Source organism: Lipophrys pholis (assembly GCF_963383615.2).
Source record: "Lipophrys pholis genome assembly, chromosome: 19".
In the NCBI taxonomy this organism is placed as follows: Eukaryota; Metazoa; Chordata; class Actinopteri; order Blenniiformes; family Blenniidae; genus Lipophrys; species Lipophrys pholis.
Window position 1 is genome coordinate 5,200,835 of NC_137647.1, and position 23,274 is coordinate 5,224,108.

General features: G+C 40.1%; 2 protein-coding genes across 3 annotated transcripts; both read right to left on the minus strand.

The window, feature by feature from the left end:
* Nucleotides 1–969: 969 nt before the first annotated feature.
* On the minus strand, nucleotides 970–9,860 carry LOC308125111 (uncharacterized protein). 2 transcript variants are annotated; one of them, XM_080488627.1, is made up of 7 exons: nucleotides 9,560–9,860; nucleotides 8,171–8,342; nucleotides 7,303–7,419; nucleotides 7,092–7,190; nucleotides 5,493–5,626; nucleotides 5,206–5,230; nucleotides 970–3,280 (listed from the first exon to the last, which is right to left on the minus strand). In XM_080488627.1, the coding sequence occupies exons 1-7, from the start codon at nucleotides 9,701–9,703 to the stop codon at nucleotides 2,049–2,051; spliced, it is 1,923 nt and encodes a 640-aa protein (XP_080344753.1). In that variant the 5' UTR covers nucleotides 9,704–9,860; the 3' UTR covers nucleotides 970–2,048. The 2 variants fall into 2 exon arrangements, with proteins under 2 accessions (XP_080344753.1, XP_080344752.1); XM_080488626.1 differs by having other exon boundaries at nucleotides 976–3,280; nucleotides 7,077–7,190.
* Nucleotides 9,861–12,595: 2,735 nt separating this feature from the next.
* On the minus strand, nucleotides 12,596–20,809 carry LOC308124290 (extracellular serine/threonine protein kinase FAM20C-like; the record flags this gene model as incomplete). Its single annotated transcript, XM_080487213.1, has 10 exons — nucleotides 12,596–12,830; nucleotides 12,972–13,031; nucleotides 13,641–13,722; nucleotides 13,820–13,929; nucleotides 16,226–16,406; nucleotides 16,510–16,625; nucleotides 17,119–17,211; nucleotides 17,453–17,531; nucleotides 19,322–19,500; nucleotides 20,259–20,809. 10 exons carry the CDS (start codon nucleotides 20,807–20,809, stop codon nucleotides 12,596–12,598), a joined length of 1,686 nt encoding a protein of 561 aa, XP_080343339.1.
* Between the last annotated feature and the right edge of the window lie 2,465 nt (nucleotides 20,810–23,274).

The following is a 23,274-nucleotide window of genomic DNA, read 5'->3' on the forward strand; positions in this document are numbered from 1 at the left end:
ACCTGGCAACGTTAACCAAGGAACACGTCAAAGAATAAACCACAAGAGTGTTCACCGCCACGTTTTTTCCTGCGTTGTATCCGTTCACGAAAAGTTCGTTTTCTTAAACGCTGGTTACGTTACATCTGCATTTTTATTAATCTAGAAACAAGATAGCTTTGGAATATTCAATGGAAAAGCTTTTGATTAAACAAACTGTCGTGTTTTTGCTTGTGACATACAACAGTACAATTTGTCATAGTATTGTAAATTTCTAAAACGAGAGGTTTCCTTCCCTTGCTTTTCAGGTATTGTATCCTTTTACGAAGTGGTCCACTTTCTATTCTATTTTTATATTATTTGACCTTCTGCAGGACTAAAAGACTGTTGTGCTGAAGTCTAGATTTCATATCGTTGAATGACTGAAGCATTTTCATAAACTGAAACCGCACTGCTAGAGCCACTGTGGGAAATAAATTATTATGATGTACTATTTGTCAATTGCATAAAATTGCAGCACATTCCGGTTTTGTAAAATGGAGTCTTTAGGTTAAGTTAACACGTCTTCATTGTTCACTTAGCCTTCTTTTGATAAGCTCCTGAGGCAAAGCGAATGTGTTAATGTGTAATGTCCATCTGTAAACGAGATAGTATGAAGCAAAATATTGTTTTCATATAAATCCAAAAATCCAAATTAAATGTGAGCTACATATGTTGCCTAGTGGTTTGGAAGTGAAGGGAGTTTAAAAAGTCTGTTGTATACAGTGACCTTGGCGACTTTATTCATTCCAATGTAAGTTTGCACCTAACAATTATTTTCGGTTGATCTTTGTTATTGGAAACTTTATTTTTGTGTGATTATTTGTTTTTATTTAATTGCATTGAAGAGGCTAAAATCAAGTTAACTATTAGACAATTACTCGACCAAAACTGAAAGTGATGGTTGGCTTAGTGCTGGAGGAAGCACACAGCTAGGCAGGAGTGTTCTTTCCCAGTTGTTTTTATTCACAGTGCTCCCCAGAGGTTACAAAAAGTATTTTAACTGTATTGTATAAAGAAAAATCCCAGAACTGTTAAGGAGAAAAAAAACAAACAACTAATGATAATTACTTAAAAAGGTACAAAGAGAACCTGAACCCAAACACCACCATCACTCTCCACCATGGACATTTACTGCAGGCTTGATATAACTGATGCCCCTTGTCAACCTGCAAATTAACCTGACTTCCACCAGGTCTCCAGCCCTCCGTCTCAAGGGTAAGGTTACCCAGTCCCTGCTGCGATTCAGTAGACAGGAGAAACACAACTGAGTAACTGTTTAGGCTGGGTGGTGAGGATGCTCTCACGATCAAGCATCCAGAGGTCATGCCCATGCTTCAGTCGACATTGCCAGTTCTGCGCAGCAGCCTAAGGCCAGAACTGTGTAACAACAACCACCTCTGTTAACGACCGCACCTCTCTTTTGTTGACGTGCACTTGGTACTGTCGGGGTTGGGTTTTATGGTCCTGGCTTAAGACACAAGGACATTGTTTAAAAAAAAGAAACTTGCAGCATGTGTCAGTATCACTGAATAGTCATTTAATGCATTCATCACATCATTATTTATAAATTCTTAAAACAACATTATTGGTTCATTTTTGCCGCAGTGAACATCAGAATGCCCTCTTTGCTCGTGATCTTCGAATTCAACCGAGGCCATCTTCTGGTACTTTTCCAGCCGCGCCTGGTTCCTCTTTTTGGTTCTTGCTCAAGCTGACCGTGAAACCTGTGTTTGTATTTTTCTACTCCTATATGTGTTTGTTGTGTGTGCATGTTCGTGCTCGTGATTGTTCATGTGCTATGTGCAAAATGGAGATGGTACAACAAACTGTCAATTGCTGTGTAACTGATTCTGTGTGTGTGTGTGTGTGTCATATTATCATTCTTCATTTCACAGCAAGACAAAGATCACACATTGAACCAGTTCAAACATGATTTCTTGTTAAACTTCACACCGTAAGCCTTATAATCGAGAACTAATAATGCCTGCTTAGCTTTAGCTTGTAATAGAAAATTAACTCCTTTTCTTCTAGTCAAACATCCCTCTTTCCCTCACTGCTCTTTCTCTGCCCCTGTACACTACCCTTGTACTGCATCCATTTGTCCAGTACACTGGTCTCACCCTCTGGCCTCTCTCACACCTTGGCCTCTCCCGACCCCAGCCCTTTCTCTTTGATCCATACCCCATCCTCTGTTGATCCCTGTGACGATGACGCTGTTGCTCCCTGTCGCCATGATCCTGTTGCTCCCTGTAGCCATGATCCTGTTGCTCACTGTAGTCATGATCCTGTTGCTCCCTGTAGCCATGATCCTGTTGCTCCCTGTAGCCATGATCCTGTTGAGCCTGTTGCTCCCTGTAGCCATGGTCCTGTTGAGCCTGTTGCTCCCTGTAGCCATGATCCTGTTGAGCCTGTTGCTCCCTGTAGCCATGGTCCTGTTGAGCCTGTTGCTCCCTGTAGCCATGATCCTGTTGAGCCTGTTGCTCCCTGTAGCCATGGTCCTGTTGAGCCTGTTGCTCCCTGTAGCCATGATCCTGTTGCTCCATGTAGCCATGATCCTGTTGCTCCCTGTAGCCATGATCCTGTTGCTCCCTGTAGCCATGATCCTGTTGAGCCTGTTGCTCCCTGTAGCCATGATCCTGTTGCTCCCTGTAGCCATTAACCTGTTGCTCCATGTAGCCATGATCCTGTTGCTCCCTGTAGCCATGATCCTGTTGAGCCTGTTGCTCCCTGTAGCCATGATCCTGTTGAGCCTGTTGCTCCCTGTAGCCATGATCCTGTTGCTCCCTGTAGCCATTAACCTGTTGCTCCCTGTAGCCATGATCCTGTTGCTCCCTGTAGCCATGATCCTGTTGAGCCTGTTGCTCCCTGTAGCCATGATCCTGTTGAGCCTGTTGCTCCATGTAGCCATGATCCTGTTGAGCCTGTTGCTCCATGTAGCCATGATCCTGTTGCTCCATGTAGCCATGATCCTGTTGCTCCATGTAGCCATGATACTGTTGCTCCCTGTAGCTATGATACTGTTGCTCCCTGTAGCGATGATCCTGTTGCTCCCTGTAGTCATGATACTGTTGCTCCATGTAGCCATGATCTTGTTGCTCCCTGTAGCCATGATCCTGTTGCTCCCTGTAGCCACGATCCTGTTGAGTCTGCTGCTCCCTGTAGCCATGATCTTGTTGCTCCCGGTAGCCATGATCTTGTTGCTGCCGGTAACGCTGATTTTGCTGATTCATGGTCTGACGATTCAAACCTTTCTGACACCCTACAATGTGATAAAACCATCAACAGAATTAATATACTTTACTTTAAGGTGCTCAATACACTCAGGTACAAATTCACCCACAACAGCTATTCAACACCATCTTAGCTCAGGATGACAAATCAAATAATATTGTTTAATAGTGACATTTGAAACAACCACATGTTTTGCTATTGTCATTGATATGGTCTTATTTGTTGGCAGCAGGTCTCCACCTGAGCAGATTTGTTTGTAATTATTAGATTTATTTATTGTATGTATTAATTATGTGAGGCATGAGATTTTTTTATCATGTCTTTCATTTGAATTTACTCAACTATATTGTGTCGAAGTCGTTGACATCATCAGGTTCAGTAGGTGTACCTTAGGGCCCCTTTACATGACGTTTTCAAGTGAAAATGGAAAACTTTTGTTTTCAAGTTACATGACAGTGTTGCTCTGAGTCAAAACTTTTTTAAAACGGCTCAGAAGGTGGAACTTTTTTAAAAGGCTCCGATTCCGTCGTCGTGTAGACGGACAAAAACAAGACTTTCTGGAAACCCTTGGGCTCCATTTAGATAGATATAGATGTAGAAACATTGTTACTGCGCATGCACATCATGACTGTTGTAAATAGTTCTTCTGCACAAGCTCAGTAGATGGACAATAAGAACAATGTTTTCCTCCAGAGGGTCATGACTCCCAATCCTTGTTCTCCTGGGACTCGGTAGTTTTATATTTGAGTCACTCGTATTAGCAAGTCAACTTAGTCGTCTGTCCATAGAAATGGCTGTGTACTTGTTATTTATTGTTTTCTGCACATGTGTGATTTCGATAGCAAAACAACCAACAGCAACCACTGGTGGCCTTCCATGCAAACTACATAATTTTCAGTGTTTCTGCTGGTGAGAATGGAATTCGTTTTCAGAATGCTGTCGTGAAAAGGTGAAACTTTTCTGAAATGAAAATGCAATGCGAGTTTTCACTTGAAACGTTTTCATGTAAATGAGCCCTTAGGCTACTCTCTTTGTCGTGATAATGATTTTAAGTGAATACAAATCCAGTCGCCACATATATTTAGTTGAGTTAAGTGCGAAACACAAGATATGGCTTAGATTGCTTTACTAACTATAGTTGAGTAGCAAAGGTCAATAGTTAAACTGACTTTACATACCGTAGTTAAGTTAAGTCAGCATAGTGAAATATACAGTAAGTTGTTGAAATGATATGAAATCTTTTGTGATGATATTCTCCTCTTTTGTTGTTGCCTCTTTGTTAATTCATGTTCCTGTCTAGATAGAGCTGCTCAGGCTGGTTTAATCCAAAAACAGTTGTAAAGTATTTGGATCAATGTGATAACTGCAAATAATATATGTAGCACAACAAGGGTATGTATATTATCCCCTTCCGCCCTCCCCCCTCCCCCTCAACTTCTCTTCTCTCTCTTCTCTTCTCTCTCTCTTTGTGCGTTCCCCCCGGTCGTGTACGGCAGCCATGCCAACTTCTGATGGAGGAGGCAACAGGAGGAGACCCCAGGTCTCTCCCTGTTGCAAGACCAAAAACTGTTCTGACTCAGAAGGCTCTCAATCACATCATATTGTTGGCCCAAGCTGCCGAACAGGACAAGGGAAAAAAAAAGAAGAAAGAAATGATATGAAATGAAAATGATTACCCCCCAAAAATCCTCATCATATTGAATTTATCTTTATATATTCTTCATAATTATTCATTCTAATTTTGTAAAATTAAAATAACAGGTCAGTGTCCAGTTAAATTGACTAAATAATGATGAAACTACCTCATAAATTAATTTTTGTTGAACACAAGTCAACTGTTTCTACATTAAGAACGTCTTTTATTTATTTTTTTACTTTGTGTGTGAAAATTTTTGACATCACTTTATTAATTACATTCAACAAAATAATAATTTCTTTATTGTGATCACTTACGGCGTTTAACTTTCAGGTGGCCGTCCTACAAAGAAAGAGGACAGGAAACACATGTCACAGCAAAATGTGAGTGAGTTATACCCCCCCACAAAAAAAAATTCAAATTCAAATTCAAATAAATAATAAAATAAAATAAAATAAAACTAAACTAAACTAAACTAAACTAAACTAAATTAAATTAAATTAAATTAAATTAAATTAAATTAAATTAAATTAAATTAAATTAAATTAAATTAAATAGAAAACAAAACAAAACAAAACAAAAAAAAAGCTGCCTTAAAACAAACCTTTATGAGTTCACCAAGAGGGATTCCCATGCATCGAATACTTTCCTTCCACTTTCTGGACCTTTTTCTTCCTCCATGTATCTCAAATTCATTGGCCGTGAACCATTTACCACCAGCAGTAATGCATTTCCATCCTGAAACATCAGAGAATTGGTTGTACAGATAAAACATAAACAACATAATTATATGAACTATATAGGGTACCTATCTTTACTTTCTATTGTCATTTATCAGTTTGTATTTCAAGTCTGATATTGGGCAGGAGTTTATATTGGGTAACTAACACACTTCTACTGTTTTCTCTTACACCAATTAAAATACATTTATGAAAGTCACATAAAACATAAAACATGAATTATTAATTGTTCTAAACACCAAGATGTCATGCTTGTGAAGAATATTTAAAATTGTTTACTTTACATCATATTGGTAACAAAAACGACAGGTCTTTGGCCCCTTTATGATTGGAAATGATCTCTTACTCTCACTCGATGCACCGAAATGCCTTGAAATTGAAATGAGAAAAAACTTGATCAAGAAATAGTGAGAAAAAATTGCATCAGACCATATTAGATAAGTAATAGTCACAGGACATGCATTTTAAAAACATGTTGCAAATGTGTCTACTATGTCATGTTCAGGGAACTTCTGTTGCAAAACTCAGTAAGCCCTGAGGGGGATTTCCATTATTTCCACCTAAAGAGACATAAATACATGAATAATAAATCAATAATAACTTCACATTCAGCCAGTTTGCATGCACAAACCTGATCTCTGTTTGAAAGTAAGACATCAGACAATTAATTTCTGAAGGTAGCAGTGTGAAGAGCGTCCGGCCAGGTTTGTAGGCTTGAGTTCTATTTGTGACGCATTTAGATAATTATAACAAAAAAGATTTCTTCACATCAAAGTTGTAACATATTGTGTTAAGTTCGTCCTGCCCACTAGATGGTGCACTATGTACATGTTGTACTGTTGTTAAAATCCCGCGAGAGTGTATGACGAGAGTGGAAACGTCACGGGATCCAAGATGGAGAATAAAGTCACGGAGTAAGACAGACATCGTCGTGATTATTCTAAAGTGAAATACATCTACCACAGGTAGAAGGACAAAACAATACAAAAGTGTCTTATTTCATTGGAAAGAGATCAGAACGCCCAACAAATTGATCTCTTCTGATTTTAACTGTGCGACACACTGTACAAATAAGCAGTTGGATATCTTGATGATCGAACTCCATTCTAATTATTTATTTCTTCTTTAATTAGACTCAGAACAGCTATTACAAGGTCAAAAGATGATTTCGGTTACTTTTTGTCACAATTGTTGGAGGATTTGGTGTATTTCTTTTTTTCAAAGTAAACAAAAGATTTGAGAGCAGCTGGTGAAAGGCAGAGTTGTGCTGTAGGTTTACATGAGGGCCGTCATCGGGTGATGAGTTGGACTTGGGATTGTTAAAAAGAGTATGAGAAGTTTCATATGATCCCAAATATGACAGGGTGAAGCGATGTATTCATACAGGGGCATTTAGACCCAGAAATCTTTCATAAAAGCAGTCAGTTACTTGATATTTTCTATTTTACTTTTGTATGTCCAACCTCTTGAAAGTTTTGATTTATGTAAGGTTCCCGTCTTCTTTCCACAAGTCACAGGCAGCCGAGGCTTACGCCAAATTTCTTTCTTTTTCATGGAAGGAGCTAAAGAATTGAAAAAGAAAAAACATTTCAACAACAGTTGTTAGATGGATAAATGTGTAGTTTATATATGAAATCTGACTGCTAAAACCAACATCGTTAAGAGTTGACTTACACTGAGGCGTTTTCACAGACTTTGCCACCCTCCTAGGAGGAACCTTGGATGAGGGACCTGGTTGCTCCTGCGTCCTTTCAGTTTCCTTCTTTGCCGAGCTTGTTTGCCACTTATCATCTTGGAAAGCACAGATACCAGCTTTTTAAAGGACAAGTTCAAGTACTAACTTTTAGCTACTTGCCGGTACCGGTATTGATACGAGTCTTTAAAAAGGTTTTTATTTATTTATTTATTTTTATTTATTCGTATATGCTTTCTCTTTCTCTTATTCAATTCAATTCATTTCAACTTTATCTACATAGCTTTAAATACAACAAAGTCATTTTAGGGCACTTTTACAAAGAAAAGCCAACAATTGCATCTCATCTGGTTTTATCTTGTTGATCTGACTATGTCCTGTGCTTAATTGTGTTTCAGGTCTGCTGTCCTCTGTGGAGGCAACACTTTTCAACGTGGTGTCTTTGTTGGTGAACATGTAAGTTAGTCATGTTACCTCTGTGTTGTGGTGTGACAATGTTCACAATTGGTTTGTGTTTTGTCTATTTCCTTACAGCCCAATTTTTTTTTAAAACTATTATATTGTGGAAGCCGTGAAAGAGGAGACGGACAGAGTTGACGAGTCGTTTTCTTTATTGCTTCACACAGCCGGACAGTAGACCTGTCAAACATATATATATATATATATATATATATATATATTTTGCACACTATGACTAATACAACAAACAAAGCAGAAGTTGTTTTTTTTAAACTGATATAGAGTAGTTATGAGTGCCCATAGTTGCAGAAGCACCCATATTTATACAATATTAACAAAGAAAAAAAGTAGCAAACAGAAACATTAACATCATTATATTAAATCTCTTACCGTCCAAGAGGTGTTGGTACAGATTTTCTATTACAGTGTACTGTTGCCTAATAACATCCTCGAAAACACACTTCCAGAATTGTCGGATGTTATTTTGCTGAGTCTTCACCACCTTTTCAAGGATTTCATAAATGCCTTTTTTCTGTTCACAACCTTCCATGTCAATCACCCTCTGCAACCAAGAAAGCATACAAACAATCAGTGTTGAGTGATTGAGTGTTAAGACAGACTTACTTTTCTGGTTCTTTGCTTTGCTTTGCTTTGATCTGTTATGTTTATTTGTTCTGTGTTGTTTTTGTTGTTGTTGTTTTGAATAAATTAATTTGTGCCCACATGTCTGAAATAAACGTTTCAATTCAAGACATGCAATAAAATATAAATTCAGGCCAAATTCCCATTATATATTTGATACTGTTTCAACTCAGGTGTTGAGAGGTTGAACCATAAAATGAGTTTGATGGAGTCACTTAAACGGAACTGGATTCACACCTTCTATGCTGATCTATTACTACTGCGCCCATTCAAACATTCCTCTGTAAGTCATGCTGCTTTATTATACAGAGCAGTCCCACAAGCTGTTACAACACTGTGGTATAGTGACAGACGATTACAAACAACTGAAGGAGAGGATGACGTTAGTCTCACAGAGGCAGCCATTTCTTTTTCTTTTTTAAAGATTTGAAAGATGTATAGCTCTCAGATATTTTCTACCCCTGTGCCTTACAACAGTTAAACCTCTGGGCTGAGTCCACAGTGTGAGTCGACCGTATACATGCATTGATTGTTGATGCATTGAAAAACTGGTCACAATGTTAACATAAAAGATCTGAATGAAATAATCTGCAATTAAGTTTCTGTTTCAGTTACAACACAAAATTTAACAAAAACTTAACACAACGCAAAAAAACCCCCCAAAACAACTAATCAAACAACATTCAGGTTAATGACATACAACTGAAATAATTATTTTTCAGTAATATTCTTGTGTGGCAGACACTTTAATGACAAGCTCCAGTTGATTTCAATAACCTCGTCAGTGTATAGAGAAAAACACAGTTGCTCCATTACTTTCATTTCAAGTCTAAGAGATTAAACCCTAACCCTAAACCCACCAGAGTCCGAATTAACAAGCTCCCAGTTTAACTACGACGTCACATGATTCAGTGAGTTGGGCTTATTTTCATCCCCACAAATCGCGATTTGCATCTGTTTGATGCTAATGGATGTTTTAGTCCATTTCTATTTCTGTTCTTAATTCTATTTGTATTTACTAACTTTTATTTCTATTTTATTAATTCAATTAATTACATTTTCTTGGGTCTCTCATGACATCTGACAGCACTCCTGACTGAGAATAACACAGGATATTTCTCTCTTTAGCCACATTACCTTGCATTCCTCCTCTGAGATAATGTCGTGATCCTTGAGCTGGTTGAGAAAGGTTCCCGGGTTTTCCATGTGAGCGATTGTATTTTTATTGTGACGTAAATAGTTCAGCAGCTGACTGTTAGTTCGAAATTCCAGCCAGTCCATTGTTGTTTCTTGTGGTCTCCCGCTTGCAATTTGATGGCAAAAAGCTTCACTGGGTTCAGCAACAATGCACTAGAGTCCTTTTCGATATGTTACCGTCCAGCAGTCCTGTACTCCTCCTGCGACACACCTTTTGAGATCAAAGTCCGGAATTGGTGTCAGACACAAAGGCTTTCCAGTTCATTTAAATTACCTTGTGAGTCAACACTGCCCACAAATACCTAGTTCCTCCCACTGGAAACTGAAAGTAGTTTCTGTTAGTTGAACTTGTTTTGAACAAGTTTGAGTTGTCTCAAAAACCTAAAAGCATGAATGAATCGATGTTTGTCGTACTAACTTAAGAAGTCTTCAATTGATTCAATCAAAATGCTGCACTAAAATACTGACAGGAGCCAGCAGGAGAGATCACATCAATCCAATTTGTGTTTCTCTTCATTGGCTTGTTGGTGACAATTTAAACAATTCTCCTTTCAACTCATAAAGCTCTGGACACTCATATTTCGCGAGCTGTTGGTGCTGTTAGTTAGTTGTTAGAGTTCCGACTTACTGGAGCTTCCTATAGGTTTTCTAAAAATAGAATGGGAGGCAGAACATTCTGAGGAAGCACAAACTTCCTCCCAGCCTGTTGGGCCTCAACATTGATTGTTTTGTTTTGAATTTCCATAACCGTTTCCTCAAAATCCTGTGCTCTGTACTGACAGGGCAATAGGAATTTCGAAGTGGGGCGAAGACTAGGTAGGAGCAGAGAGGATATGAGGAGTGAAGACGGCTGGGGAAGGAGGCCACATATGTATTGTGTGGGACACAGCTCATGAAGAAGAAAATGGTTCTGTTGTTGGGGGTAATTTTCCCTTGATGGTTTTGTTTGGTTGCCTCTTGACCTATCTCGCAAAGAATACACAGCATTTCAGATTCCCGGAATGGGTTTGCTCCATTACACTGTTTTACCCTTTGGGCTTCATGGGGCTCCTGCAACTTTCCAAAGATTAATGGACATCGTGGTTAACGGCGCCCCTAAATTTGCAGCAGTGTACCTCGATGATGTGGTAATCTACAGTGAGTATTGGGAGGAGCACCTGCAGCATCTAGAGGTTGTCCTGGCCAAGATACTGAAAGCCGGCCAGACCCTCAACACAGCTAGGTGCTCTTGGGCTCAAGAAGAGGTGAGATATCCTGGGTACCTAGTTGGTCGTGGACAAATACAACCACAAATAGAGAAGATAAAGGCTGTACAAATGATTCCCAGGCCTAAAACTAAAAAGCAAGTAAGGTATTTCCTAGGATTAGTGGGGTGGTATAGAAGATTCAATCCCCATTTCGCTACAATAGCAGACCCTCTCACTCATTAAATGAAGAAATTGACTTCGAAAGTGATTTGGAGTACTGACTGTGAAGATTCAGTCTGGGTGTTAAAAACTTCACCAAACAGCTTCTCGTACAGGTGGATGCTTCTGGTGTTGGATTAGGAGCAGTGCTGGCCCAAGGAAAACCTGGAGAGGAGAAGCCGATCCTTTTTCTGAGCAAGAAACTGTTTGATCGGGAGAAAAAAATACTCTACTGTGGAAAAAGAAGGATTGGTTATAAAGTTGGCTATTGGTTCATCAAAGTATTATTTTCTGGGAGGAGAGTTTGTCCTGCAAAGTGACCATAGACCATTGACCTGGATGCACTGGAAACAACATCAGAACGGAAGAATCCTTTGTTGGTGCTTAGCTCTCCAGCCATACCAGTTCACTGTACAGCATTGTCCTGGTCAGAAGACTCTCATTGCAGATTATCTCTCCTGTTTACCCGACGTGTGAACCAGAAGGGGGACGAGTGGAGAAATGTTAGGAAGCACCAGCTTCCTCCCAGCCTGTTGGGCCTCAAGAGTAATTGTTTTGTTTTGAATTTCCCTAACCAAATGGTGTTTTGTTTATTGAAAATCCTGTGCTCTGTACTGATAGGGCAGTAGGAGTTCTTTTGTTGGGGGTGATTGACGGTTTTGTTTTTTTTGGAGGAGAATCAAAGAAATACAAGTGGATTGTGACCCTGCCGTTTTCTTCTGCAGTGGTGTTACTGTCCTCCTGAAGCCTCTGCAGTGGGGCTTCATCCTCACCTGTCAACAAACATTCATCCACTTATATGATCATACTGTACATACTTTAATCAATCCGGTTTTCTCTCATATGGACCGAGCTTCCAGTTTCAGTTAGGGAGGCTGGCAGAGAATCTACCTTTAAGGTTTTTCTTAAGACTTCTCTATTTGATAAAGCTTACAGTTAGGGCTGGTTCAGGCCACCCCGGACCATTTTCTAGTGAAGCTACTACAGGTCAAGAGAGGAGACCTACACCGAGCTTCTCCAACAATCCAATGGCAATGGCATTATATAAATGTAATTGTATTGAACTGAATTGGGCAGTTGGTTTATAAAAGGCAGCTGAGAAAATCATTAATAAATATAATTTCTTATGACCTAATAATAACAGGGGAATACACATATGCCAAATATTACACAGACTGCAGTTTCCTTTCACGAGCATCTGTTCATTTATTCCACAAAGAGAGAATGAATTGGGACTTCGGTACAACCACATCGGTGTAATGTGTTTCAGCTGGGCTTTCTGTACCATGTGTTCACCCAAAGTCAGCTCCTGTCACTTCCAGAGCCCACTGAGCCTGAGGTGGATAAACTAGTGGAGGAGAAGTACAAGAAGTCATCTTCGATACTTTAAAATAAATACAAACATTTGATGACGACGACTTCTTCTTTCTCACATTGCGTGTCTGAAGCCAGTGACTAATGCAAACATGAACAAACATGACCTTTAGTTGAAACAAGCAAAACCAGTATTTCAGGGTCAAAGCGAGATTTACAGGATACAAAACAGATGATTCAGCCAGGATAAATTCGTCTAATCGTTTCCCTCCATGTCGTCGTAAATCACATCGTTGTGCGAGGCCTGACAGGTGGAAACCTCTTTCAGGACGGTGTTGAGGCGTCGGTCCAAAGCAGAGAGATGTGGCTCGGAGAGGAGGGGGGCCACATCTGCCAGAGGGTCCCGAGCCAACGACTCCCGCATGACGTCGCTCAAACGGAGGTCAGGCAGGGACAAGAGGTGCAGGCGCTGGAGGGTGGAGTGGCGGATCCTGCAGAGAGATGAAGATATTGGACTTTGAAACTTCTCTTTTGATTTCTTTTTTTTTCGTCCAATCACACCTTACAGGATTCTGTTAATGTTTGATTGTGCTTATCAGTCATTCATCTGTCTTTTTTTCACTTTCGTTTACCTGCAACATTGTGTGAGAGGAGTTAATATCGATGGCTCATCCTGAGAGTGCCGCCCAAACCTGAAGGAATGTCAACAACATTGATTTTAGTCATGTCAATCCTTCCAATTGAATGAAAGTACTTAGTTCCAATCAAGCACCTTGAATTAACATTCAAAACTTGCTGTTTCTATTAAACTCACGCTCAACTTTCTCAACACCCATCCGTGGACTGAAAACATATTAGCCCAGGATTCCCATTAAACAACAGAATCTACCTGTTTTATTACCTTTATCTTAATAAAGGTTTGACTTTATTATCTTTTGTATGCATCTCATAATGGCATTTTTTTTTCACGTATTTCCTTTATTTCCATATAAAACATTTTGAGTTGCCTTGTGTCTGAATGGGGCTACATAAATACATTTCCCTTGCCACATAAAAAAGTGAGACAATATTGTTCGATCATCCACAACAATCTTAAGTTTTCTCGTTAAAAAGAAAATCAATTACAGAGCAAAACCCATTCAAATGTGGGCTGACTAAAGGCCTCAGTGCCTCCATGTCTTCAATCGTTTATTCTTTTATTAAAGTCAAATAAATGATTGCATGCCAGAATATTTTGATCAAATTTATATCTTATTGAGAAATTAACTCAAACAGTGAGTTCATGAAGTGCGACTGCTCACGCTCGTCCGTTATCCAGGTGCAGCAGAAATGTCTCATTCCCAAATTTCTCAAACGTCTCGTAGTGATGTCTGTCCATGTTGCCTTATAGGGAAGATTTTTGAATTTGTTTTAACTTAAGGCAGAAGGATGATAGCATCTTAAAAGACAAGATTCTTCTTTAGGAGTGTTGTTAACTGACTCATGAGGAAGTCCAGTATCGCCATGTCTATGAGATCCACCAGTCTGGTGCCGTGGCTGTAAGGAGGCGTCTGTTTCACCGTGTCGCAGTAATCCGGGTTTTTCTCCCACCTGGAAACAACAGAGCAGCGGCAGTGACGCAAAGCATTTCTGAACTCTTCCTTCTTTATTTTTTAGTTCAAACAACACTGATGCTAAATGTATTGATAAGTTTGACTCTCCTATCATTTTTATCATAACCTAATAGATACAGCAGGCAATCATTTTTAATTAGAAACTTTTAAAAATGAACAATTAATAGAAACTCAACGGTCCTCGCATGTAGTGTGCTGTTATACTGAATTTAGCAAACTAAAAAGCTAACCTTAGCCTATCCCGTCTTGTAAATCTGGTGTCTCATCTGTTTTCTGTCTGAGGCCCCATGTACACGACAATGTTTCAAGTGAAAACGTACCGTTTTTCTGTTTTTTTTGTTTCGGAAAACTTCCGTGTTTACGCAGCAATGTTTTGAAAACAATGTCTGTTTACACGAAAAAGGCAGAAATGCTGAAATGATGTAGTTTTCATGTTGGGCCACTAGTGGGTGCTGTTAATTAAACCACACACACAAGTTCACGGAGAACAACACGACTGTGACCATCAACTCAACGTTTCAGAGAAGTTTGGACTTTAGCGTGTTTCCACGTCGGAGCATTTTTAAAAAGTTTTATTTTTTAGGGCCTCCAAGCACCGTTGTCTTGTACACAGACACGAAAAAAAGCAATGAAAGTTTTCACTTTCAGAGCTTTTGCTGGTGGATTGAATAGTGAACAACAGCAGAGCTCAAACTCTTTATAAGTATTAAGTAAAAAAAATAAACCCCCTTAAAAACTTGCAGAAAATCAAAGAACTGCCACCTAATACGCAAAAGTGTCACTGCTCAAATTTAGGGAATACTCAGTATTTTGGCTTCTTTTGACCTCATAGTAAATAGTAATTCAGTGAGCTGAAGCTGTTAGGAGAGCTGCACAACATATATGGATGAGGATGAGACCAAAGACAGAATAATGTCTAGTATTGTCAAAATATCAGCACATTTCTGTTATAATGAAACTAATTTCAGTTATACAACTTGCTTGTATTTTGGTAGCAGTATAATTTAACATAAATGTTCTGTTCATTTCAGTCCGTCAACCACATGTAGTTAAATAACAATATTAAAATTGACCATCCATCCATCCATTTTCTCCCGCTTATCACAATGCTGTAGCCTTTCCTTTTCTTTTCTACTGTATTTGCACCAGAAGAATATAAGTTGAGATTTTAGTCATATTTAGTAGTAATTGATTAGCTGTGTGAAAATATAGACATGGTTATTACATAAACTCTGCTCCACAACAAAGAAAACCTTTGAAGTTTAAATTTGAAGATTCTTGCGATACTATTTTACTGTTCCGGCCCACTCTGGGCTGTGTGTGGCCCCTGAAGTCAAATCTGTTCGACGCCCCTGCTTTAGAGTTGTGTTGCAGTTTCTACCACCAGAGAGCAGTAGAAAATCATAATTTAAATCAAAAGCATTTCATATTCAAGCAATGCAGGACAGATGGACGAAAACAATTACATTCAAACCCAGATAATGACTTCAGGAACCGAATAAAGGGGCTGCCAAAGCAAGTTTTTGCAGGTTGCGTCATATACTTGACTAGATTTGACGGACAAAGCCATTCCTTGAACCCCCCCCCACACACACACACCCCAGATAAACATCACTAGGTGGGACAGGTGTATTTATTAAGTAATTATCTTTCTGTTTCTACCTTAATAATGGAAAATCTATTACAGTCTGCAACAGGAAACCAATATTTATACACCAACAATGTGGTTTCAAATGACGGTATTAACCGTTCATGGAACACTTATTGATTTTCTTGACTTGTCTTACTTTGTTCTTGTTATTGTCGTATATTTTTTAAGACTTTGCTTTTTTATGTGAATGGCTTTAGATGGAAAAATAAATGTCATTTCATGCGAATTGAATAAATTACACACAAATTACAATAAACAGCTCATATCATCAAACTTGGTGTCAATTTGACAAAACACAACCGTGTTTTTTGTTATTATGAGAAATATGAAGCAGACTTGTCATAAAATCCTGCGCAAGCTATTCTCATGTCAATGTCTTTAAAACACCTTTAATTTAGTTTTTAATTAGATAGTTAAACATGCTGAACTTTGCAAATATTGTCAATTGCAATTCGAACGGTTAACTAAGATGACTGTTTATTTAAAAAGAAATTTGCATTACTTGAATATGTGTTTGTGTTTAATTACTAGAGCCGGTCGCACATTCATAGCATCTTCTGGAAGGGTTGTGAATGTTTTGGATTGGATCAAATTTGACTGAACCGAAGTAAAATGTACTCACTGTGCCCGCCTTGTGCGGCTGTAAGATCGCCTCCACGGTGACCGCCATGACCTGCGTGGAGCAAGGGTGAGGTCCGGCAACATGGTGGCCAGTGAAACCTCCAACACATGTGGCCGGCCACACACTGGATGCTCCGTTGAACAGTAGTACTCACACTGGCCGTAGAAACACACATTTCCAGCTGGAGGAGTATTTCAATTAGAGCATGTCTTCTTAAAAACACAGGATTCGTGCGACACGCGTGTTGCATTGGCACACACACACGCGTGTGTTTATACATGTACCAGGGGAGGTGAAAAAGGTCCCCGATAGTCTGCTGTCAGTGGTGATCTCTCTGATCTCTGATGTGACATTGATGAGTCGACCAACTGCTGGCGGGATCCTGTTGAAGCCCAGCAATCTGAGGCAGAGCAAGAAAGAGACGTGAGAACAGACACCAAAATATAGACAAATGAGACAAGAGAGAGTTCTGACTCTGACAATTCAGTGGGGCTGTAGTCCACCCTGCAACTTAAAAGGTTTAACACGGCTGGGTTGTTGCCTCTTATCTCAACTCGTCTGCCTGGTCGACTGGCACATGTGTCGTGTTGGCAGCTGGTTCTCAACCACATCTGTGCCAACAGTATTTGCGTAAACAGGTGAGCTGGGAGAGAGGGTCAACACACACGTATAGTGACGGGGCCATTTTGAAAATCTTTGCATCAAAGAGACTTGCTCCGCTTGTATTTTACGTACGTCTACACTTCTTCTTCTGCCCTAGATAAATATTTTTCACCCCGCTTGTAACTCAGAGACGCTGTAGCACAGCCTCATAAATGAATGATTCCAGCGGCAGACGAGTGGCCCGTCTGCCCTAAAGGACGCCTGCTGGCAAGGCGTGTCAACATTTGTACCTGTCAAGGTGGAAGGCAGAAATCTCGGCGTTGTGTCTCTCGAAGTCTGAGAAGTAGAAGAGGTTTACATCTGTTTCTGCATCCCTCGGTTGTCTGTGCAGCAAAAACACAACACACACACACACACACACACACACACACACACACACACACACACACACACACACACACACACACACACACACACACACACACACACACACACACACACACACACACACACACACACACACACACACACACACACACAGGTCTTGTTTCATGTAACACTAAGAGTGTCGAAATGTTTTCAGGGATTCATTAATATTCCAGTCAGTCGCCGTCTCCATCTTACTTCATGGGCTTGAGCAGAGCTTCTCCGTAGTTGGGGAACGACATGAGCAGCTTCAGCTGGGTTCCTCCTTTCTTCTGGACTGAAAAAGAAGTGAATAATAAGAATGCATTAAAAATGCCTTGCTACTGAACATTTCATACGTTATGCTCTTTCTTATTTTCATCATTTTATACAAGGCTTGGTAAGAAACACACCATAAAGATTATGTGCTTTATGTTACTGTTACATTAATATCTAATCTACCAGTAGCTTCTCAGACCGGAACAATACTGCAACAGAAACAGAGGCAGTTTAGCTCCTTCGTCTTAAAATAAGACTCCTGTTACATTCGCACACAGCTGTATATCGGACAGTTTGGGATATTTTCTTCCTTCCGATCCACCCGACTCACACTTCAGATGACTACGCAGGGTGAATGAGCGAAATCAAAGCATGTTTTCATTCCCTTTTATGTGCTCCAGTTCAAACCAGGCCGCCTCACCTTCACACAATAGGCTGTTTTAATATTTTCCATAACATGATTTGTTTAGGCAAGTCATGAGTAATATTGGCTCATTTTCCTCTCTTTACCTCTTTTGGATTACTCATTAAATTGCTTTTCTCCCCCCTATTCCACACATTACTATGCTGTGGTGAGATGAACGTTAAACATGGAAAATGATGACATAGTAAGGAAAAAATAAATCAGCCTGTAGCTGAGATTAATGCTTAATCTCTACCATACAACACTAATCGCAATACATTATTCATTCTGGGGAAAGAAGGGCCTGAGATGAGGAAAACGAAGGCGCAGAGATGCTGCGTGTTAATACATGTGTGTTCAGTATGCATGGGCCACGCATGCAGATGAGGAGGCGTATGTCAACGTGTGTTCAAACGCATGTGTGAATTTCAGTGTTGAGGCGCAGTGAAAGTTTGTCGAAAGCTTTTAACCATGGAGCTATAACAGGAGTTAGCTCTGAATTTAAACTGTCTACTATAATAAGTGTCAAAATATTTCTCAGAACTTCTGTGCTTTCACTTGTTGTTAAAGTCATAATTTAATTTCACTTTGTATTGTGTGTGTGTGTGTGTGTGTGTGTGTGTGTGTGTGTGTGTGTGTGTGTGTGTGTGTGTGTGTGTGTGTGTGTGTGTGTGTGTGTGTGTGCCCTTCTTCACGGTTGGACTCCAAGCAGTCAGTCTAAGTTTCACATACCGTCTCGCTGTTAACTTTTTCCACCTTTTCCATCCTCTCACTTTTTGACCAAAAGGATTTGTGGGTCAGAGAAAAACAGCTGAAAGCTGCTGGATTTCTTTCGGTGTAAAATGTTCTTTGCCTTTTCATTACATGAACGTGAGCCGATGAAAGATCCGTCATCGTGGATATGTGTGACTGCCTCCATGTGTTTTCTTAAAAATGGAGTGCTCGCTGCTCTGCACATGAGCTTTGTCACAGTTTACTGTCTTCACGCAGTGAAAACTTTAGTCTTGCCTCTGGCTCTCTCCCAGTCGAGCTTGTTTGTATGAACAGATTACAGCTGAAATGAGAAGTGACTTTGCAACCGTGCCAAGAGGAATCCTAATGTACATTCCTTTATGAAATCTTACTCAAAGTCTGCGTAATCACTTCAGGTGATTTATTATATTTAATCCCTGTTTGGAGCAAAATACAAATACGTTTCAGTTGTGTGAGAGAAATGACACAAGCTGTAGGTTTTCTTCTGTGGCACTGAGATGCAATTTCACCAGTGTGACACTTCAGGATGCAGTTTCCCAGACGAGAAAGACAACACTGCAATAAGGAAGATAATTGAATGCCAGATAATCCTCCACTTTCCTCAGTCGTACTCCACTATAACCTTCCACCCCTCTCTCCTGTTTCTTGCTCACCAGCACTGAGGATGTGCTGCGTTGCCAGATAGTGAGTCAGCTGGACCAGGTTGGGATCTCTCCTGTCGTACAGCTGCCAGCGAGAGATGCCCAGGTGGAAGCGCAGCCACGGAGGGTGGGTCTCCACATCGCTTGTCCAGGAGACTTTGTCAAAGCCTTCCTCCTCACTGGTGCTCTGCCTTGAGGAGACAATAACACATTATTGACAAACACGGTTGACTTTTAGGTTTAAAACACATTTGAAGGGTAAAGATTATTTGCTCCATTGAAGCGTTGGCTGAGGACTCTCGCAACTGATAATGAACTCACTGTATATACCAGAGGGCATAAATGATTTATACTATGATGGCTTCTTCCTATTATATGTGTTAACATCAGGTACAGCACTCCCTGAGCCCGTGGGGCAACGCAGCTTCTCCAGCTGTACCTGAGGTATGAATGTTACTATGTTGAAATATTTCTGAAGGAATGAAATGAGGAGGCTATAATGTGGGCAACTGTTCGTCAGACATTTAAGGCTTCGGCTGTCAACAGCAGCACGAGTGTGTTACTGAAGCAACATGGCTCCTGTGCTACTGGGTGTGTTTACTTTATCCTGGGCATTAAAATCTGCCGACGTTGAATCCTTCCTCTAAACCTTCTTGCAATCCAATCATGTTTTTTCTTTCTTTTAAACCTCCTGCGACTATAGGAGAAGTTTTCGTTCTGTGGCCACCAACAATGTCTGCATTGATTTTTTAGGGAAATCCGTCGAGTGGAGGATCTCACCTCCAAGGCAAGCTGAGAAATTAACATTAGTTCACATTTTGATGATGTTGTTGAAGTCAGCAGGAACAACTTGTTGCTTCCCAACTGGACTTTGAACTTCAATGCTGTTTAATAGGGCATTTGATGGATTGAATTTCATTGATCCGTTTCCCACGTATTTTACACTTACCAGTCAATATCAATGGAATCGGGGTCCTCTTCCTTCTCTTCCTCCTCTTCCTCACTTCCCTCGTCTTCTGCCTCTTTGCCTGTCTTCACCCTCAGAAGCCAGTCGTCTTCTTGCAGCTTTGGAAGTGGCAGATTGTACAGCGGATGTTTGAACAGCGCTTCCAGCTTAGAATGACCTTTGACCCTCCGTGTTTCTTCCCCTGCTTCGGTCGGTGGCTTCGCCTTCCCGGTGACTTCGCTGAACAAGCCCGTCTCTCTGTGATGCAACGTGTTGGCAGGTGGTCCGTGTTGCTCTTCTTTCCGGGGCCTCGCTGGCGGTTTATTTGAGGAAGAGGCAGCAGGAGAAGAGGAGGAGGAGTGGGAGACAGACCGATGATGCTCAGCGTCTGTTCTCGGAACGGAGGAAGACGAGGAAGACGAGGCGGGAGGGACGCAGGAGGTCTGGAGGACCGAGAGGCAAAACAACGCCAGAACGAGATGGAGTGCGAGGGACAAACATGCCAGAGCCAGATAGATGGAGCGAGTGGATTGACCCAGGTTACAGCTCCCCATGCTGGAAAAATAGAAGGAAACACAACAAACCAGCTGTGTCAGCACTTTAAAGCTAATCATGGTGAAACAGCTGTGTATTACACTCACTGTATAAATAAAGAAAAAGAGCAGCTCTTTTAACCTTTAAAACAAATATACCAGACCTATGAAATAAAAATCTCTCGTGTATGCAGTAATTCCGGTAAAAGCATACTTGGGAAGGGAGGTAGAAACATGATGTATGTATACTGGGGAGCGTGAGATTGAGACCAAGGTAAGGGAAGTGTTCCTGTAAAATAAAAAAAGAACATACATGGAATTTAAGGCTGTATATGCCAAGAAGACACATACCATATATAATTGAAATTGTTATGAGAGCCAAAAGTGTTTTGCTCAACCAAGTTTTTGAATTCCTAAACTGAACCAGAGAACTACTGTGTTGTACGGTTTCCATGGCAACATGTAAGTAAAAGCACACTGGTTGTTCTTTTTACTTTACAGATCTATCTATCCTTTGTATCCTTTTTTTTTTTTTTTTTAACTTAAGTGAGGTTGTCAAGGACTGGGGAATAACCTTAGTAATAAGATGCCACACACACACACACACACACACACACACACACACACACACACACACACACACACACACACACACACACACACACACACACACACACACACACACACACACACACACACACACACACACACACACACACACACACACACACACACACACACACCTATGAGCCCACTTTTTAATTGTTGGAGGAATCTGGAGTATCCACAATAAAAAAAAATATGCAGGCGCAGGTAGAAGATGCAAGCTCCTCACAGAAAGGATCTCTAACTATTATTCACTACTGTACTACTCCACCAAATTAATGAATACAGCTAACAAAGTATCTATTCATAAGTGGCAACACGAAACATCCAATAAAAATAATATGAAGTACATGATTTCAGAACTTCAAGCCGATCAACATGAAGTGAGGCTCTCCATCTTACATCGCACTCGAAACATCGCCGACTGTTTCCAGTGCTCCGTGCGAGAGTCACGAGAGGAAGGTCGTTTAGCTCACTGACTGTCAAACAATCTAACAGGTGAAAGTGCTTCAAAGAACTTTCAGATTGCAACGTTAACACATATTTCATCTATTGTACAGTAATACTTGCTGCACTTAATGTATCAGTAAAAAACATCCACACTCCCTTACATTTCTTTCAAATGGACAATAAAGCATTTAAAGCGATCCAAGAATACATGATTAAACAATTGTGCTATTGACATTCAATTTAAGAATAAAGCAAAAGCCAATTAAACAGTTTTAAAATTTTAAAATACACTCAATGTGTCTAAAAAGTCATATTTAGGGTTCTTCGATTACATCAAAATTGACCTTTTTTTCACATTTTTATATGTTGAGGTAAAGCTTATCATCATTACTACTGTTGACGATTGATTGTAGTACTCAGAAATGTGCATATTAAGAGCCAATAAAAATTTTTAAGCCATAAATTGTCAAATTTTCCAAATATTTCAAAGAGTTTCCTGTCATAGATTAGCAGGCATCCACACGCACATGAAGTTTCTCTGCACTGGTTGAGTCATAAGTTCTCAGATAATCATTTACATCAAACCTTCAAAGAAAGAAAACCCCACTAAGAAAATCAATAAATTTTTGAACAATTTGCTGCTACCGAATTCCCTGTGAGCAGAAGCAGCCTGGAGAATGACTTACATCTTTTTCCCTTCAAGATCTTTTTCTTCCCCCCGTTTTCACTCGACTCTTCTTCTTCTTGCAGTAGGATTGTAATTCAGTTATCTTTTTCTTTCCCTGGAATAATGTAATGTTTACTTGATGTCATGTGGCCCCGGCAATGCAAATAGAAGTGAAAATGGGCAATGTGGAGGTGACCTGTGTCTGTGACCCAGTGATGAAAGGAAGGGAATCTCTTTCCGTTGCCAAATGTCTGTTTGGATCAATGCGGGTGGAGCGACCGTAATGGTGCCAAATAGTCCTGACCCGTGCTAACAATGATACTGGTTGTGTTTTGGAAGAACACTTTTCTGATAAACAGATTTAGCTTTTAAGCTGAATTATGGTCTTATTTTTTTATTTATTTATTTTTTTTTTTTAAGAAGATCTGACCAAAACAAACAAAGGTGACATAAGCAGCTGGTTGTTTTGAGAGGGTGTAGCGGTTTCGCAGCCTCGCCTCTAAAATAGAAAAACCCTGAGTTTATTCTGAGCCTGTGGAGATTGCATTTTCCCCATGTGAATGTTTGCTTTCTGTACTCTGCGATCACAATCCAGAGACTCATATTTGTCAGGTTAGGTTAATCGATTACTCCGAACTGCGAGTTTGTGCATGATTTGTGCATGCATGCATTTGTTTTTGATATGAACTTTTGACGTGACACTACTGTGTTTTATTTTTCATGATGCTTTGATGCGTCATAGATTCTGCAAAGGTCTCTTTCA